Source organism: Lynx canadensis, chromosome E1 (genome assembly GCF_007474595.2).
Source record: "Lynx canadensis isolate LIC74 chromosome E1, mLynCan4.pri.v2, whole genome shotgun sequence".
In the NCBI taxonomy this organism is placed as follows: Eukaryota; Metazoa; Chordata; class Mammalia; order Carnivora; family Felidae; genus Lynx; species Lynx canadensis.
This window is the reverse complement of record NC_044316.2, coordinates 54,221,741-54,241,555: the sequence shown is the minus strand read 5'-3', so window position 1 is coordinate 54,241,555 and position 19,815 is coordinate 54,221,741. Positions and strand designations below refer to the sequence as shown.

Genomic DNA, 19,815 nt, shown 5'->3' with positions numbered 1-19,815 from the left:
TTCCTGGACGGAACTGATTTACACACAATCCTACCACTTCACCACTGGTCCCTGGCTCCCCACTGCACAGGAGAGAATGAAATGCTCAATTCTGACTTTGTTTCCTAGTGAAACCGGAGAAACTCTGCAGAAAGAATCCCAAGATACTCCTCAGCCTGGAGGCGAGGTTACTGGTTTGAAAGAGTTGGGGCACCCAACACTTTCCTACTGATCCTTCAAAGGGGCAGGGGAGGTGGGCGGGGGGTGGGGTTCTAAGAATCCAAGCAGCTGACAGCAGGTCCTGATGTTAATTCTCACAGGCCCTTGCAATGGCCCAGGTCACTCCCTGCTGGCTCCAGCTGCAGTGGCTTGTGGGGACGCCCCCTGGAAAGCACATGTGACTCACGGGACCCCTGCCTCCCAGCACCCCGTTCTGTGACTACTTCAGAGAAGGAGAGAGAGAGACTGACTCATATCAGCTGCACTGGCAATCACAGGATGTGGACGGAGGTCGCAGGGTGCAGGAGGGGAGGAGGAATTTTCCATTTGTTAAAGTCAAGGGCTTTGGGAGGCGACTGGTGGCCGCCGGTGGAGAAAGCTCCCTTCTTATCATGATGCCATACACAGGCTGGCCTCTGGGCATAGTTAATATCCCAAATATTCTCATTCTGTGTGTGCATTTCAGTAGCATTCCTAGGAAGACACAGACGAGATCATTTCCAAAGGACTTTCTGAAAATTAAGTCACAAAATAAAAGCCTGTATCCTTATTTCCCAGGATGTACCATCCCAGAATAGCAACGAAGAGACGGTTCTTATGAGGCCCTTCGAAACATGCCGGCCGGGTAGGTGCCTCGTCTACCTGAGACAAGGTGACTGTGCGTGGGGTGGGGGTGCTTCAAAGCTGCCTGATGCTTTGCCCCATCTTTTGGTGAAGTCTGTCTGGCTGCTGCCAAAATCAGAAACCGCTGGTAGAAAGAGGCCTAACGGGAGTCTCTAGAAGGGATGAACAATCTCCTGAACGTGAATGACTGAGGGGCAGGGAGGGAGGAGTACAACCCTCCTCCCTAATGATCTAAAGAGGTCACATGACGATGGAATAAAGACACAGGGATGAGCCCTGTAGGTCAGACTGGGAGTGGGGGTGGGGGGTGGGGGAAATGCCCCTGTCACCTGCAGCAGAGCTCAGGACCAAGGAAGGAAACCCCTTCCAGCACCCTGAGGGTGGGAGGCCCGCAGGTGGACGCACAGCAGCCAGCGTTGAGGGTTGGGACGTGCGTTCTTCAGAGCTACACGCAAAGTTGTAAAATGACATCTGAGACAATGCGGAGTTCTGTCTGCCCTGAATTTCTTGACAACAGGCAGAAGAGTACATGTGAACTGAATGAGCAAACCCAGGCCCCCGGCGGTGGACTGGGAGGTGGGGGGTGGGGGTGGGGGCAACAACAGAGACAGAACGGGCTCTGCTTCTGCTCACCCTCCCCTTCCGATCTCTGTAGCTTTGGCAGGCCCGGTGGCAATCAGCCCTATGAGTTATAAGTGCAATATCTGAAATTTGAAGGCGGTAATTAATGCCTGTCTGCTTTCCTGAACGGCTCCTTCTGTTCGGTCAGGGAGCTATTGAGATTCAAGGAGGGAGGCTCCCGTCATGTGGAAGGTTTACAGGAATAAGTGAAGGAACAATTTAATAAGGCAATAATAACGCTTCTAAATAATTTACCAGACAAATGGCAGCAGCCAATATTCCCAGTACTCTGTATCTGTGTTGCTGGGGAGGGGACGTGCCAGGTAGATTCAGCACAAAGTCTAACAGCCTCTCGTGGAAAGACCCACCTGAGGTCTGGTGCCTCTGCCCTGGATATGCTCCTGTGTCTGTGTTGAGCCTCTTGGACCCTTTCCTCCACCTCCTTCTTCACCCAGTTAGGATCTAGAGATCTAGAGCCTTACATTTAACTAACACTTTGGCTAATTTAATCAATGACGGTCTGTTTAAATGCTAAGAGGCTAACAGGCCTCAGCTGGGCTGCCCTCCCAGCGGCCCCCCCTCCCCCAGACTGGGGAAGCAGGGAATAGTGCCAGGGAATGAACCTGCTACCAAATCCCCACCAGACCTGTGGTGGGGTGGCAGGAGTGGGGGGGTGGATCTGAGATATGATTCTAGCCACAGGTGAATGAGGGAGAGAAACACCAGACCATTCGACTGCTCCAGCAACACAGAAGTGGAAAACAAATCTCTCCCGTGGCCTGGGCCACAGGACTCCTTCGGCAGGTCCACGGGGCAGGACTGGGAAGGCAAAACCACCTTTCGGTGTCCCTGGGTTAACAAACTCCAAACCAGGTGACACAGCTGGCAGGTCCTACACAAGCCTTTGCCAGGACAGATAACAAGGAGGCCAACTCCCCGAAAGGCTCAGCTCTCTCCTGAACCCTGCCTCCCGGCCCCATAGCAGCCAAGTGGCCACGTGTCAAACTGTGTGTCACCTCACACACCTAAATATGTGTCAGGGTTGAGGAGGACCAAGAGGAGGCAGAGAATATTAATGGATGCCGCAAAAGGGAAAGGGAAGCATTTCTGAGTCCCGCCCACAAAGCAGGCAGAGATAAATAACTGCCTCTGGTTTCGTATCTTATTACCCAAGACCCGTCTGGCGTGGTTTTCGGCTCCAACTCTCCCCGCCCCAATGGCACAGAGCAACCGAGAACAGCCTGGAGATTCATCTTCTTCCCTTGTCTGCAGGGAGGAGGGAAGACAGGGAGAGAGCTGGGCTGATCCTTCCCTATCTGGAGAGCCTGTGTGTGGTCAGGGCCAACCATGAGATGGCTCAGTCCTGCATGCCCAGTCAGGAAGCCCGGCACCTACCATATGCTCCGGGGCTGGCCAGGAGTAAGGTCAAAATGCAGCAAGTCTCTGGAAAATTAGTCCTGACACTCTTGAAGAGCTGTGCTCAGGATGCCCCTCAAACCCCGAGCGAAATTTACAAGAGTTCAGGGCCCGGAGCTGGCAACGACCCGGATGCCAGCTGTAAGTCATGCGCGACTGAGGCCTGGTCACCGGGACACACGGGCTACGTTCTCAGTAACGTGGTCAGTTTTGTGCCCAGGGCTGTGGCCCCAGTAACCAGCCAGAGCGTGGAGCTGTGCAGACCCTCCTCTCTGGTTCAAATGCCCCCAGACACCCAGGCTGGGCAGAGGCGAGGCCACTCACCAGGTAGATGCGGTAGGCGTCCACACGGCGCAGGGGCCCCCAGCACGGGTCCGTGTCGTTGTGCTTGGTGTCGGCCTCCACACCACAGGACTCGTTGCCAGTGGCACTGCTGATAAAGAGAAGAGTGGCTCAGTGTGGCCCCCGCTCAGCTGGAAGCAGACAGGACGCAATGTTACTAATTATTAGCCACCGCTGAGCCTCTGCTCCCACCGCCACTGCTTCAGGGCCAGACAGCCTGACTCTCCACGAGTCACCCCCTCCTCCTAGGGCAGGTGCCACTGTTCCCAGAGCGCCATGTCCTGGCAGCTCAGGAGCCCCTGGTGGGAATCCTAGTCATCTTCCCAATGGGGCAGGGAGGGGGACAATGACAAGGGGCACGTTTCCAAAGGACAAAGTGCACAGCTGGCTGCAGTACATGCAGAAAAGGGCCTCGGGCATCTCCGTCCTTTAGATGCTGACAGTTTGCTTGGTGTTGTGCTTCTACCAAAAGCTCTGCCCAACTGGCCGAGCAGGGCAAGGGGGACACTCACCAAGTCACCTGCATGAGGGAGAAGGGCACGGCGGCAGCATAGATGGCCAAATCCCCGTACAGGTAAATGATGATGCAGAAATAGAACAAGTTGACCCCCACTGAAAGGAACAGAGTCATTGGTCAGGGAGCTACAGAGACGCCCATGTTCTTTTCTGATGGTGAAGTCTCTACCTCTTCCATAGCTTTCCTTTCTCAGGCTGTTTACTTTCTACAAAAAGAAAACAACAGCGTCCTGTGGCTTGTGCTGCCTGATTGGTTACACTGCGATGCGGCAGTAGACACAGCCAACCCGGACTTTCACCTGTGAGGCTAAATGAGGCCTGCAGCATCAGACGCTCCGAAAGCAGGCAAATGCAGGGCAGTGTGAGGCGGGGGCTGGCTGGGGAGGCTCAGAGGGGCGTTCATGCTTGGGACAAGCTGCCTGGGCAGGAGAAGGGGAGGGACCCTGAGTCAGGAGGCTGAACCCAAGTGTGCCTGGATCAGGGCCCCTTTGCAGCCAAACACAGGACTCTACAATAGAGGCTGGTGGAAAACAAAACAAAAAATGGTCCAGCTTCTGAAGCTGAAATCAAGAGGGTAAAAAGCCCTTGATTTCTAAAGACCAAGTGCCTCGTTCTGAGTCTGACTATTCACCAAGCCCTGGATGGGAAGAGGTGGCTGGGGGTGCTGGTGACAGAGGGGGCAGTAGGAGGGGGCACTTAAGACAAGCTCATGGTCAAAATGGTTGCAAGGGAGGACGCTGCCTTTGGAAGCTCCCTCCACAGAGGCAAACCTTGCTCCCCTCTTCCTCTGGGTGGGGGAGGGCTGAACCAGGAACTGGGAACGTAGGCTCTAGCCCCAGTGCTACTGACCTTGCTTCCTGACCCTGGCAAGTCCCTGACTATATTCGATCCTGTACAGCGAGAACTGTACCTGTGCTAAATTCCATGTGTGATTCGAGCTTTAAAGACCAGGTGTAAAAGCTCTGAAAAAAAGCATCCGGGCTCTACAACCTCAGGGTCATGCCCCCAGACAGCCAGTCTCAAACTCCTGTTCAGACTGACTGCTCATTTTTGATGTCACTGGTCTTAAGCTGCTGGCTTCTCTGAGAACAGAAAAAAAAAAAATGAAGTGACAGTTCCCTTCTAATCCTGGTGGCTCTGAAGAGCCTCTGGGGTCCCCAAGGGGAAAGCCAGGGACATGTTCCTCCTGGGCTATTTGAGGTCAGCTCTGCTCCTAGGAGTCTGGGGGAAAAAGACTAGGAAAATACGGTTCTTGCAAGAACTCTGGAGGGCCTCAGACAAAGTCAATGTCCAAGCTTAGTGGCCCCTGGGGTCTGGCTGTCACTCAAACCCCACGCTCCAGGTACAGCCTGTGCCCCAGCCTGTCTTTCTGCTCTGACACCAATGTTCTCTGCAGAGAGGTGGTGCCCTCCCCCCCCCACTCACCCTCCCTCCACTCGCCTGTGGACTACGGTGCCAGCTCTGGTTATAAACTGCCATTGACCCTCCCTGATCAATAAATTTCATTACTAGACACAAAATAGGGGGATCAATGAACTTCCTGAGAAGACAGCAATGACGAGGCCTGGCACTGCTGGTCACAAGTGAGCCTGGACCCCAAGGGGGCTTGTTGTGGGGGGTGGGGGGGGTCCTTCCAAAGGGGAATAGAACTGCCCATGAATTAGGAATAGAACAGAGCAGTGGTTTTCCCCCCGGAGTGTGATTGACTCACAATCCTCACCGGGGACATCTGCCAACATTTGAAGATGTTTTGGTTGTCACAACTGACAGGTGCTATTGGCACCTAGTGGGTGGAGGCCAAGGATGCTGCTTAACATCCCACAATGCACAGGACAGGCCCCACAACAAAGAACGACCCAGTCTAAGTGTCAATAGTGCCGAGCGTGGGAAACGCTAAGCAGAGGAGACAGTGTCCCCTAAGTGTGAGGCTGCCCTTGTATGAAAGTGCTCCTTTTTTTTCTGTTAGATTTGGGTAAACTAGAAGTCTCGTCTGGAGGGGGAGAAAAAAACACCAAAACCACGGGTTCCCAGAATTGTTACAGAAGTCAGGGCAGACTGTAAAACACGCTCATCGGAAAGGAAGTTTCAAAGGCGGATGTCCTCCCTCCAATGTGCGTTTTCTCTCCAAAGTTTGCGTTTGCAGGGGGATTGGGTGCGGCTGCCAGGGGGAAATGTTTATGCTCTTATCTTCGTCTAATGAGATGGGGAGAGGTATAAATGGAGCAAAGGAAAATCACAGAGTGGGCTGGACACAACCAGTCTGATTTTCACGAATTCTGGAAGCCTCTGTGAGGCTGGTAGGGAAGCAGGAACCAGACCCTCAGGCAATCATTGGCTGATGATCATGACATTCCAGACTGGACGGTCAAATCACACCACCAGTGATAAACCAAATGCTTAATGTCCTGAAAAGCAGTCGAGAAGACTCTGGTTTCTATAATTCCCCAGGCTCCAAGTTACTGCAGCCACACTGGAGATGGGAAAGAATCGGTGGAGATGCCACCCCTCTGTGACCAAAGGGCAGAGGATCTTCCAAAGATAAAATCCTTACAAAGACAGGATTTATTGAGATGTGTCTGACTGTCTCTGAAGAGGAAACGGACAGGTCTGGGTACTGAAAAACCATACCCTTAAACAGCACATCTTCCAAAGAACAACATTTGCCAGGGAGGTATAGAGTGTTGTCACAGAACACCCAGCGACCCAGCATCTGAGCTGGGGGTGGGGTGGGGGGATCCTTTCAGCTGTAACCAGTCCTGCTAAGGAGCAGGTAGAGTGAGGAGGGGTCACGATCAGACACAGATTCCAAGACAGTAACCTTGTGTGTGGACTCCTGGCGCCCTCTGCTGGCCACTGGTGGAGAGAGGGGGAGAGAGAGAGAGACAGAGAGAGAGAGACACACACACAGACAGGCACACACACAGAGGCATGTGCATGGTGTATCCTACCACTGTCACAGGTAGCTGTCCCGTGTTGTTCTAGACTGAACAGTCCAGAAGGAAAGAGAGACAAGTCAGAAGCAATCGAGCAAGAGGCATAAAACTACCAGCCAGCTCCACTGGCTTCCTTCCTTGGAAAGCTGCTTAGGATTCCTGACCTCTATGAGCAAGAAGAGCCAAGGAGCTGCTTCTCTATTTCTAATGCTGATGAGTGGGGAGAGATTCAGGAAAACAATGAGAGCGGCTCAGGCCTCTCGGCAAGGTGGCCTCGCAAACGCACTGGGATCTGGCCGACGCCGTCAGCCCCCTCCCTAGTTGTCAAGGTCTGTTGGACTGCCCTCACCCCACCTTGAGAAAGAACTCATACCTTTATTGAAGAACATGGAGGCCATCTGTCCCATCTCCACCCGGTCTGTGATTTCAAAAAGGTTCAGAGATCCACGTCTCTCTGTGGAGCCAAAAGGACAAGGAAGAGAAAGTGGTTTTCATTCGGAGAAGCTCCTAGAGGGGGCACTAAGTTCACTAAATTCTCTAGACTGAGGAAATCCTCAAGCATTTCAAATTCTCTTTATTTTTTTTAAGTTTATTTATTTTGAGAGAGAGTGAGCACAAGTGGGGTAGGAGCAGAGAGAGAGAGAGCAGGGAGAGAGAGAATCCCAAGCAGGCTCCACACTGTCAGCACAGAGCCTGACGCAGGGCTCGAACTCACAAACCACGAGATCATGACCTGAGTTGAAACCAAGAGTTGGATGCTCAACTAACCGAGTCACCCAGGTGCCCCAGCATTTCAAATTCTTGCAAAAACTTCTAATGTTTCTCCACTCGAAATGTTTAAAACAATATATAGAGAGGGATCCAGGGGTGCTGGTAATGGAGGGGAGAAGAAAAGCTGGGTCACGTGGCCCTGGCTCGGCTGGAGCGGGGAGGGACCTGCCAGACATGCGTGATTGGTGGGACAGGAGGATGAGTGGAACACCTCACATCAGTTCAAGCTTCCAGTGTGCCCAGGGTGATGAGGTGAGTAGCCTGACCAAGCCGCTAACATGAGCAAGTGGTGAACCCCGGGTCCCTGGCTAGTGCTCTGGCCTGATGGTCTCTGCAGAGAGACTCCCTTGCTCCCTCTACAAGGGAAGAAGCTTGTGGACCAGAGGGAGATGCCTGCCGGCCCGTAACCCCAAGACTTACGCACTGAAAGGATGGGTCGTTTCTCTGCCCGCTCGTAGTTGTCCTGAACAAGGACGTCACTGTCGGAGGCTGTGGAGGAGTCCTCCTCTTCCTCCTCCTAGGAGGGGGTGGGGCGGGGGGAGGGAGGGGACAAACAAGGAAAAAAGAGGGGCACATAACTCTACAGAAAACCCACGGGAAACTGGAAAACCCATTTCCTTTGATCTTTCTTTCCAGAAGGCATCTAATTAGGGGCACCTCTCAACACCTCCGTGCTGTCACATGAGAAGGCACAGACACGCAGATGTCAGATCTGAAGCTGCAATGCTGTTCCTGGGACTAGAGGCTCAGAATGATGAGTGAGCTCACGGTAGGGGGCTCAAGGGGACCCCTGACATGATGCTAAGGGAGCAGAGGCTGCATGTGTTCAGTGAGCTTATGCGGCTGTAAAGCTTTGGCTCTGGAACAAGGGTCTTGGAGACATGCAGTGGACGTGAGCCCCTTACACATCGGGAGGGAAAGAACTGGCCCCTGAGGGCTGCCTCTTCTAGCACACAATTGGCCAGAGGCGCAGCCTGGAGACAAGGGCAATACACACACCTGGTGGTTTTCCATCCTTTTCCAGTGGAGCTGAGCGTTGGCCGCGGCCATGGCCTCTATCACGAAGGTAGTCGTCACAAAGCTGCGGAGTAAGGGCACAGTTTAATTGTCAAAGGCAGGTGGGAGGTTGGAGGTGGCACAATGAAAAAGGAAAAATCGTTTCAAGACCAAGAAGCCCAAAGCATTCTCTCTTCTGAGAGCTGTTCCCTAGGGGACTTTCGAGATGCATTTGACCTGGTAAAATGTGTGTGCGTAAGGAACGTCTTGCGTGCTTGCCTTCATGTCCTTGTCTATGTTTAGAATATGTTTTGATGCACGGGAGAGAGGGGTGTGAAATAAGCTGATGGGGGCCAGGGGTAGAGCGTGAGCCTGGGGGAAGAAGGGACATGGGGCGATGTGGTACCGCACACTAAGAGAGGGCCTGCTGGGGGCAGAGCAGGGAGGAGGCCGATTCACAATGGGCCTTCTGAAAGCTTCTGGGAAGGGCAGCGGGCAGCTCTCCACTCTCCATGCTGGGACACAGACAAGCAGTCAGCTCCCAGGTCCATTCACTGATGGACGGGGCACAGCACGGATAACTGGAAAGGACATTAGGTTCCAGAATGTGTTTCCATGTTTCTGTCTTTCCTTCCTTTTTCGGCAGTACCTTTACTTTCCTGATAACCTAGCAAATGTAAAAATAAGCTTGCATTTTTATGGCTCGAGTCAAAAAGGACACTGAGAGGTGGCACCAGACATTTGCTGCGGAGTCAAACTAGAGCGCAAAACCATCTTCTCTCTTCTTCCGCTTAGGGAAGCTGGAGAGGCCCAGACTTCAGCCGGAGCTGGAGTGCATGGGTCCTCCAGTCAGCAGAGCTGCGGGGCAGGGTGGGAGGGAGGGGGGAGCCGCCCTCCTACTGGTAAACCCAAGGGTGGAGTCTCTCCCTGCTGAAGGACCCCAGACAGCACAGTCATCTCCCTCCTTCTTGAGGCTCTAGCCCAGCCCTCCTCAAGTGCCTTCACTTGCCACAGGCTGACTGCTCAGCCACATCCGCTCCATCTCGGGGGGTGGAGGGCAGCCAGTCCTGAAACTCCCATTCCAGGGCCTCAGCACCTTCTGGAAAGGTTTCTCATTATCTTGCCTAAGTGACCATTTTAAGGACTTCAGATTTTCCCTTCTTTTTGCAAATAAAACTAGAATCAATCTTAGTTAAGGCATAAGAAGGATTCTCATGGTTGCACAAAGCCAACTCATCGATCATGTTCAAATATAAATGGGCTGAGCAGGGAGGGGACATGGCCGCCCCTACCTGGGGGCCCCCAATAATCACCTCCCATTCAGACAGCTGCCTGTGCTGAAGGTCCTTTAAAGGGGACAGCAGAGCCACAGAAGGACAAGGACTTGCAGTATGTAATGAGCCAAGGATGGCCACGAAACCCCCCCAAGAGAAAATGAGTGAAGAAACAGAAATGTGAGCGTTTTCCCATCCAGCCTCTTCTACGTCCCAATTTGCTTCACCTGTAACCCAACCCAAGAACAGTGCCTGGTGTCACTTCTCCCAGGGAAGGTCCTTCTGAGGGGTGTTTCCAGGTGTTCCCTTGCCTCTTTTTGGCAGCCTGTAGATTCCCACCTGGAAATGCATAGTCCTAAATCCCTTACGAGCCTGGGGCACTTGCTGAATGACTCCCCACCTGCATGCAGAATCCGAGAGGAGCCTCAAGTAGGATCTACCCTCTGTGAGGCACGAGCTGGTGAACCCCACACACCTGGCTCTAGGAGCGGGTGCCCCTGAAAGCTTGGGAAGGCACCGGGCACCTCTTTGCTGCTAGGCACAAAGTGGGCTGAGATTAACATGTGATTACGAGCCTCCCCGTGTGTTAATAATCACTTACTTTGTGGGCTATCTTAAGCAAATTCTAAATTCCAAACTGACTTCCCTTATCACTGTAGATGTTTGTCAGATTCTTTTTCTGTGGCCAGGTGGTATTTTCTCGAAGAACAAAAATTGATGATGGTACCATCACTAAAGCATACAACCGGGGAGGTCAACCAGTCAGAGAGGCAACGTGAGCGCCACGTGAAACATTCCAAAGCCCGGTTGGATGTCTTGACTCTTAACTGATTAGATTGTGTAACTGCTCCGTTAGCATGAGACCTGGAGGCCTTTGCGTCTCCTTTCCTGTTTCTGGGCCACTCTGGTTAGGATTCACCATGGACATCTCCCTGCCCCCCGGGCACGCTCCCTCATGTTAATGAAGAGAAGTCAGGACTCCCTGGGCAGCCTCCTCCCGGCCCCTGCGTGCCAGCCTCTTACCTCATGAAGCCCAGGAACACCAGCAGGACCAGGCTGACGAGCCACCCGGCGGTGGCAAAGGCCTTGGGCATGGTGAGTGCACCAGTGCCCACGATGAGGTTAAACATGTACACCAGTCCCACCTGGAAGCAACAGAAGTGACCTTCAAGCTCTGAAATTAATTAACCTCTCCCGGCAGTGGCTCCCAAAGATGACCCTGGGTGACAGCCAAACTGGAGGCAGGGAGGCCAGAGAAGCAGGTCAGAAGGGAGAATTCGGCCGAGGTTCTAAGAAGGCGTGCTGTGCAACCAAATGCTAGGGAAGGGAACATCAACACTTGGAAGGCTAAAGTCCCGCCTTCTGTCGGACCTTCCAAGAGGTCTCCGGTGTTTGGTTCCTTCTCTGCTTTTGGGCACCGCCCCATCACCTTGCCATTTCCTAGTATTCAAAGCTGCATCTCAGAGGTTAGCTCTCTGCCCAACCAGGCTGCAGGCTTCCTGAGGACACACTGCCACATCTGGGGTACCCGGCGCAAGGATGAACCGCAGCGCTGACCTCAAAAAACCTGCACTCTTCCCAAGACCTCTCAGCACATGACCCAACCCTGCTCTCATCCATTCTTGCCATTGTCCGTTGGGATGTCAACATTCATGCTGCTTCCTTTTCCCTACCGCCCTGTCCACACTGACTTATGTAAATTGAGATAGAGATTCTTATGTAAATTGAGATAGAATTCACATGTCATGAAATTCACCCTTTTAAGGTATTTGCCAATGACATATCTGATGAAGGATTAGCATCCAAAATATATAAAAAACTTACACAGTAGCCAAAACCCAAATAATCCAATTAAAAAATGGGCAGAAGACATGAACAGACATTTCCCCAAAGAAGACATCCAGATGGCCTACGGACACATGCAAAGATGCTCAACATCAGTCATCAGGGAAATGCAAATGAAAATCAAAGCAAGACATCACCTCACACCTGTCAGAATGGCTGAAATCAACAACACAAGAAACAACAAGTGTTGGCAAGGATGTGGAGAGACAGGAACCCTTGTGCACTGCTGGTGGGAATGTAAACTGGTGTAACCACTGTGGAAAACAGTATGGTGGCACCACAAAAAGTTAAAAATAGAACTACCTATGATCCAGCAATTGCATTACTGGGCATTTACCCAAAAAATACCAAAAACACTAATTCAAAGGGATACATGCACCCTTATGTTAACTGCAGCATTATTTATGACAGCCAAATTATGGAAACAGCCCAAGTGTCCATCAACAGATGGATAAAGAAGTGGCATATATACATACATACACACACACACACACACACACACACACTGAAATGTTATTCAGCTATAAAAAGAATGAAATCTTGCCATTTGCAACAACATGGGTGGATTTAGAAAGTGTAACGCTAAATAAGTCAATACAGAAAGAGAAATACCGTGTGATTTCTCTCATATGTGGAATTTAAGAAACAAAATGAAGGAGCAAAGGGAAAAAAGAGACTAAGAAATAGAGTATTAACTACAGAGAACAAACTGATGGGTACCAGAGGGGAGGTGGTAGGGGGATGGGGGAAATAGGTGACGGGGGTTACGGGGTGCACTTGTTGTGATGAGCACCCGGGGTTGTATGGGACTGAATCACTCTAACACTGTATGTTAACTATACTGGAATTAAAATTAAAAAACTTAATTTAAAAAACCACCCTTTTAAAGGACACAATTTACTGGTTCTTAGCACCATCATTTAATTCTGCTTCATCACTCCAAAAAGGAGACAGGTACCCACGAGCAGACCCTCTCCCTCGCCCCTGACAACCAGGCTCTGCGTGCAATTCCTGAGTCACTGACTTCAGATTTTAAATTCTCATTCACACTGACTTGACTCTCTAGCTGCTTTTTTTTTTTTTTTAATGTATTTTTGAGAGAGAGAGAGCATGCATGCAACAGTGTGTGTGTCAGGGAGGGGTAGAGAGAGAGAGAGAGAGAGAGAGAGGGAGGGAGGGAGACAGAGAGTCCAAAGCAGGCTCCAGGCTCCGAGCTGTCAGCACAGAGCTCGACGCGGGGCTCGAATTCACGAACCGTGAGATCATGACCTGAGCCAAAGTCGGACGTTCAACCAAATGAGCCACCCAGGCGCTCCTTGACTCTAGTTGTTAACTGTAATATTCCTGTTTCTAGATCTCGATCAGGAAATTCCTTTCTCTGAGCTGAAGCCTCCTGCAGCCTTGTCCGTTCCCGCCAACACCTGCAGTCCCCCCACCCTCCCCACGCAGGCCACCCCCTCCACTCTGGCCGCATTTGCATTCTTTGGCCTCGTGTACAATGGGCTAGTTCCACAAAGTGCTCTCTACCCTCTACCCATGATTCACACACCCTCCCCTGTTCTGACCCTCCCGACCCCAGCCTTGGACAGACCCAGCGCCTGCTTCCTCTATTTCCTATATGAAGCTGCTAAAAGTTCCCGGAATTTTTTTTTTTTTTTTTAATTACAATGACTGGTTTTACCACAGATGAATGGTTCCTTCACCTGTGCTCCAACAGCACTGATTTTCTTTATTCCACCATGGACTTCTTGGCATTTCCCACAGGAAACCTCTTCAAGCCCTAGCCCCTGACCTCCACCTCTCTCAGTTGAAGGCTGCTTCCTGTGTCACAGAGGTGACTGAGGCCATCTGATGTGCCCTCCGCCAGCTTCACTCCCTCTTCATTCAACAATCAGTGTCTGCATCTTTCCCACTCCCTCTCTACCCATGGGGAACATGTGACCTTCCTCCTGCACCTGAATTTCTGGGCTCAGTCCTTCTTTCTGGAATCTTCTTCCTACCAGCTCCTCCCCTCTGCCTACAAATGTCCTTGACACCTTTAAAACACCACCCTCTCAGGGCGCCTGGGTGGCTTAGTCGGTTAAGCGTCAGACTTCAGCTCAGGTCATGATCTCATGGTTTGTAGGTTCGAGCCCTGCATTGGGCTCTGTGCTGACAGTGCATAGAGCCTACTTGGGATTCTTGGTCTCCCTCTCTCTCTGCCCCTCTCCCACTCACACTCTTTCAAAAATAAACAAACATTAAAAAAAAAAAAAAAAACCACAATCCTCTCACTACCCTTAACCCCACTCACCAAAGAAGCTACCTATTTCCTCTACCTTCATTTCCAAGTTTCTGAACTTTGCGTTTCCACTCCCAGAGCTCTTTTGAAACGATGTTCTTCAAAATCACCAATGACCTCCTATTTGCCCAATCCAATGACTTTCTTAGTCTTTACTCCTTCTTACGTTCTGATGTAAACTGTCTCCTTTCCTTCAGCAACTTCACTCAGTCCTGTGGCTTCACCTCCGCATCAGTCTTTCTACAGACCTCAAATCCACGGTCTCTAGTCACCCCCGCCTCTCCCCTCCCGCGTATCCCAGTCCTAGCGATTCTACTTCTGAAGAGTCTTTTGTCGCTACCTCTGGTCATACTCCCGTTTACAACCTAAATCGCTTCCAGCCTGGGCTGTGACCGCTGCTTCCTAACGGGTCTTCCTGTGTTCTATGACATTGGCTCATTTACAGTTTGCTTTACTGCTTATCCCTGTTTAAAACAGCAACAGAAACACTTAATCTCTGTGAACACCTACCCATCTCTCACTTTTACTTCCTTGTTCTTTGAAATATGTACTTTTTATATATGTATGTGTGTATATATACACACGTATATGTATAAATTTTCAAGTTTATTTTGAGAGAGACTACACAAGCAAGAGAGAGGGGCAGGGGGTGGGGAGAGAGGGGGAGAGGGAAAGAGAGGGAGGGGTTGGAGGAAGAGGGAGAGAGAGAATCCCAAGCAGGCTCTATGCTCAGCGCAGAGCCTGATGTGGGGGTTGATCCCATGACCCTGGGATCACAACCTGAGATGAAATCAGGAGTTAGACACTTAACTGACTGAGCCACCCAGGCACCCTGTGCTTCTCTGTATTTAGAAAATTTTTCTAAAACAACCATGTACTGAATTTTTTATCACACAAATTGGGGCCCATTCTCCCAGCGTTGTTGTTGTCGTTGCTGTTTTAATAGAGCTGGGGGATAAGGGGCCGGGCAGTGGTTAGGGAGGGACAGGCTCCTAGGCAGGCGCTAAGTGCACATCTGAGTGCTGGATAGGAAGGCATCCTGCAGACGGGAAAGAGCTCTGCTCAGTTTGTTTACACTTGGCACAGGCCACCGGCCCCTCAAATCCCACCCAGCACTTGGACACACGCAAATGCTGCTTCCCCCACAAAGCCCTTCCAGTCTCGGCCCCCACTTTTGAACCCCTAGAGCAAGAATACTTCCTATGTCCTGGTTCTCGACGTTAGTGTACTCATCCATTCCCCATTGCTACAACTGAGGTCCCGGTGTCGCTTCTCAGGGTGCCTGGCACACAGCCTCCAGCTAGGAATCCTTGGCTGAGCTGATTGGACCTGGCGAGGTCCTCTCTAACGTAAGCCTCACAGTCTCTGTCCCGTTGTAAACACCATGGTCTCAGTGTGATCACACAGACAGATCCCAGAAGGATCAAACCAAGGTTGAACCGTGTTCCTACATCTCTCCCTGCAGCTTTGTTCTCCGCATGTTGCCCTTCTAAGCAAGAACACATATGAAGGGTAGACCCTTTTTCTTTATGGAAAATGGCCTTGGTGAAGGTTCTCGTGAGAGGGAAAGTGACGGTTCTTTGCCAAAAAGTTTTGTAACAGTACAAGAGGCATTTTTGAATTCAGTGATACCTGAAGGTCTTGAGATGAAGGGTCAAGGGTCTATCTCTGGCTGAGCACTGTTGGAATTTGGGGCCAGATTCTTCTGTTGTGGGGCTGTCCTGTGGATTGTAGGATGTTTAGTAGCATCCCTGGTCTCTACCCACTAGGTTCTAGTACTCCCCAGCCTCGTGCCTGTGCTGGGATGATCACAAACGTCTCCAGACGTTGCCAAATGTCCTGGGATATGGGGGGAGAGGGGCAAGACTGCCACCAGCTGAGAACCACTGCTGATAAAGACATAATCCCAACAGAAACTTCAAATAAGTCTCAGGGAAAAAGACCTTTAAAGGGCGCCTGGGTGCAGTCAGTTGAGCATCTGACTCTTGATTTTGGCTCAGGTCACGACCTCAGTCAGTTAAGCGTCTGACTTGGTTTTGGCTCAGGTCACGATCTCAGGGTTGTGGGACTAAGCCCCTACATCAGGCTCCGTGCTGGGCATGGAGCTCTAATAAAAATTAAAAATTTTTGATTAAAAAGAAAAAACACCCTTAAGAACTTTACAAAAGGAGTTAACTGGGATACGTGCTGTTAGCAGTTAGGAGCAGAAATGGGCAGTCACACTTCTCTTGCACTATTGACATTCTTCAGTTTCAGAGGGAGTACTCTGGGCCTAGGGGGGCTCAGGGAGCCCTGTAGGATAACATGAGATGTCTTCACCTTCCTGGCAACAGTTAAACCCTTCTGACCTTCAGCAAAGGTGTCAGCGAGGACCAAGTAGGAGTAGACTTACGGAGCAGGAAGCAGATCTGAGCTAAGCCACAAGCCAGGTCAAAGGTAGTTGTGGGGCAGGAGGAAGAGGAAGGAGACGTTCTCTTCTGCTGGTTACCTGACGGTTCTGTGGGGACAGCCTCGTGGAAAGTGTGGCCAAAAGCAGAATAAAGCCCCGCTGCAGGCTAAACCGTCTCTTCCCCTTCTCCACTCTTCCTCAGGATGGGGGACCTGCTCCCCTGTGCTAGTCTAGGGACGTCAGTGCAGCGTTCCTGCTGCCTTACCTAATGCCCGGCGGCCTCACCCCCAGATGTGCACGAGGCAGGAGTTAACGGTGGTTTCTGCCCGCTTCCCCAATGAAGGGGAATTTGTCAAAGGAACTTGTCAAAGGAAACAGAAGGCCAAAGAGATGCGGAAGCAAGCGGCCTGTCCTTTGAAAGCAACAGCAACGATCTTTGGCAAGACTGGCTGGCAGGGGGGCCCTTGGCCACTGACCCTTGCGCAGGTGGTGGTCCACTGCATCCTCTATTTGGATCACACAATCCCCGCAGTCCTGAGCCACTCCTGGTCCCCGTAAATAGGGAAACAGACATGCCTGTTCTGAGATCGCTTTGACGAGGTGGGGGTGGCATGTGGGCCTGAACCGTGTTCTGAATCCGGCACTCTCCTTGAGAGGGCCTGACAGGTAAGTCCTCTGAGGCCAGTCTGCCGAGTACAGGTATTTTTATGCAGAACAATGCAAGCTAAGGCAAACATCCCTAACACCCGCGAAGCAGAAAAGACCTGACAACAGGGCAACACAGAGGTAGGGAGAGGCTCTGTGTTGCGAATAACCCAAGTTATGGGCTGATGCACCTTCGTGAACCAAGTAAGTGCTCAGTGTCTCGGTTTCCCAAGACCTCGAGAGCGGGTCATGCCTGTCCTGTGCTGAGCAGGGGATTCCAAGCCATGTCCGCAGTGGAGGGAGTTCCACTGCTTTTCTGGGCTCTGCCGATGGGGAACCTTATGCCCTTCTCCTGGTCTCACAAGGGATCAAGAACCTCTCTCCCAGGATGGCAGAGTCAGGGGAAAACTCAGGAAAAAGGCATGATCTCTCCTCAAACCCTGACTGCTAACTCCTGCCTAATACCACCTCACCACCGCCCATCTCTTCCCATCTCTCTCCACCGGTAGGATAAGAGAATGCAAGCAGTTGTTTATGGCAAATGCCCAGAGTAGGCCCTCAAACAAAACCAATCACACAGGAAAACCGGGAGTGGGAAGCAGAACCCACTGAGGCCTTCAGGCCTACTTCAGGCCTACTGCCCAATTTCCTGTGGGTATACGCCGACGTGTGAAATGATTATGTGAACTGGAGACACACAAGAAAGTGAGCATATCAAAATATTTTCCTTTTCAAAACTCAGTGTAACTCATTTTCTCATCTCTAAGCGTACAGATGCTCTGAGAAGCAGCAGGAACTTTTATGGACAATGTGGACACTTCACTGCTGATACCAGGAGGAGGCTGTGAGCTGTTACCCAATTCCTCAGATGAAAGGACCACAATGAGACTCAGTCCAAAGTTCAAGAAAGACTTCCCTCGATAAATTATTGAGGGGAAGGAGGCTCTTTTAGTGCTACACACAAAAGGCACAGATCCAGTAGGAACACTCTGGTGTGAAAATGGCTTTTTGCCAGCTATTTTCAGAGATGCTTATTTATTTATTTACTTATTTGAGAGAGACAGCATGAGTGGTGGAGGGGCAGAGAGAGAGGAAGAGAGCATTCCAAGCAGGCTCCACACTGTCAGCACAGAGCCTGATGCGGGACTTGAACTCACAAACTGTGAGATCACCACCTGAGCCGAAATTAAGAGATGCTTAATTGACTGAGCCACCCAGGTGCCCCTCAGAGATGCTTCCTTATCCATCACACCACAGCTCGAGGGTCTGGGAAGCTAGCAGAAACAAAGCAGGGACTCCACAGGTTAGGTCGACCTAGAAAGAGGACTTTTGCTACTTAAGGCAGTGCTGCTTTTCCCTGGGATACTTAGTAGCAACATGAGTCAATCATGTGATTATTCCAATCCTCCAGCTAGGTATCCAGGCAAGAGGACTCTGATGTAACCACGACCAATCTTTTTATTACACAAGGAAGATAAACTGGGTGTACCGGTGGGAGGTGGGGGCCGGGGGTAACGCAGACCCAACACAGTAAGAAATCAGTCCTTCTAATTGTTCTAATTACAGACTCCAGCAAACTGCACTTGGAAGTCTCTGCTTTCTCTGCCTCTTACGCCACCCGAGACCATAAAAGCTGCACAACTTACAACTCAGCTGGCAACCAAAGTACTTTCAAACTGCTGAGATGAGCAAACCCAGAGGCAGCAGCTGTCAATCACCATCTACCCACAGCAGCACAGCCCGAAAGTGTTAGTGGCCCCGGCATAAATATCGCAAGGCGTGAGCAAGTCAGTTTTGTTTCCTTGACCACTCTGACCAGCATCTACCACGTGAGCCAACTCCCATCACATGCTCTGAGCCAGGACAGCGGCAACGTGGCTCCTGCTGAATGGAGTTCCCCACCCTGGCTTTCGCCAGGGTCCAAAAGCAGCGGCAATGGCTAGTACAGTCGAGGAAGCACCGTGCTTCTCTAGGAGCCGGTGGCAACCATGTGGGTAAAACTCACGTAGGGAGAATAGAGCTCCCCGGTCTCTGTGATTTCTCCCGCCATTTCCAAAAGTCAGGAAGGGTCGGTGGGCAGCCGAGTTTCTTTAGGTTTCTTCTCTTTCCGCCGGCTCCTGTGGCTCCCTAAGGCAAAAGAGCAGACTTCAACTTTCTGACAGACCTCGATGGGGGTGGGGGCACTTCTGGATGGCGCCCCTCCCCCCGCCCCCGTACTTTTATTACAGACGTGGCCTCAACATCTGCCATGAGAGACAGCCCTAGAAGACTGACCCCAGGGTGGTTTCCTCGAACTTTTTCCTTGCTGTGCGGGGCATGAATGCATCCAGGGCCGCTCAGACTCCAAGTGAATCGAGGAGATCCACAAGCCACGAAGTCTCCCCCACCACAAGCGCCCCCTTTGCACACTCTGAGGTGGCTATCCACGTTTGATGTCAGGAACAGCGAGCTCGCTACCACACACGGCAGCCCAAATAACTGTCACCTCCGCCTAGGGCAACAAACTGGGGGCTTTTCCAGGTCGCCTCCCAACCCAACTCCTGGTCCCCAAACCTCTCCTTTGGAACGAGTCCTCCATTCCCCGCCCCCCCCCCCCCGCCACCTGTATTTTGCCCTGCCTCTGGGCTCCCCAGCCTCAAGCCTCCCCCTCTTCTCAAGAGCCCCGCTCCGAGCCTTTCCCCGACTTATTCCTCCCTCCCGGAGGGGCCCCGAGTCTGGCGCCGCCCCAGCCCATCCCACCCTCCCGCCGGACCGGACACCTGCACGGCGGCTGACTCCCGACCGCCGCCTCCAACCCCTCCGCTGCCGCCGGCGCCAGCTGTCCCGCACCAGCGCGCGCAGCGCGCATGCGCCCGCGTTCGGAGCCCACCTAGCCCGTGCGCGCCCTGGGCGGGGCGCAGCGCGCTGATTGGGCGCCTTGCGGAGGCGGGACCGGGATTGGGCCGGGGCGGCTGCCGTCTGCGT

General features: G+C 51.9%; 1 protein-coding gene across 2 annotated transcripts in view; it reads right to left on the bottom strand.

The window, feature by feature from the left end:
• Positions 1 to 19,688, bottom strand: part of TMEM104 (transmembrane protein 104) — a 59,525-nt gene extending 39,837 nt beyond the window's left edge. Inside the window, exons 1-8 of one of the 2 annotated variants that reach the window (XM_030296163.2) lie at positions 19,611 to 19,688; positions 18,857 to 18,978; positions 10,715 to 10,836; positions 8,421 to 8,502; positions 7,842 to 7,938; positions 7,024 to 7,104; positions 3,714 to 3,813; positions 3,184 to 3,292 (exon numbers count right to left, since the gene is read on the bottom strand). In XM_030296163.2, the coding sequence (XP_030152023.1) occupies positions 3,184 to 3,292; positions 3,714 to 3,813; positions 7,024 to 7,104; positions 7,842 to 7,938; positions 8,421 to 8,502; positions 10,715 to 10,836; positions 18,857 to 18,901 (636 nt within the window). In that variant the 5' untranslated portion in view covers positions 18,902 to 18,978; positions 19,611 to 19,688. Of the gene's footprint in view, positions 1 to 3,183; positions 3,293 to 3,713; positions 3,814 to 7,023; positions 7,105 to 7,841; positions 7,939 to 8,420; positions 8,503 to 10,714; positions 10,837 to 18,856; positions 18,979 to 19,610 lie in introns of those variants that run through there. The other variant, XM_030296164.1, reaches the window with a different exon arrangement.
• Between the last annotated feature and the right edge of the window lie 127 nt (positions 19,689 to 19,815).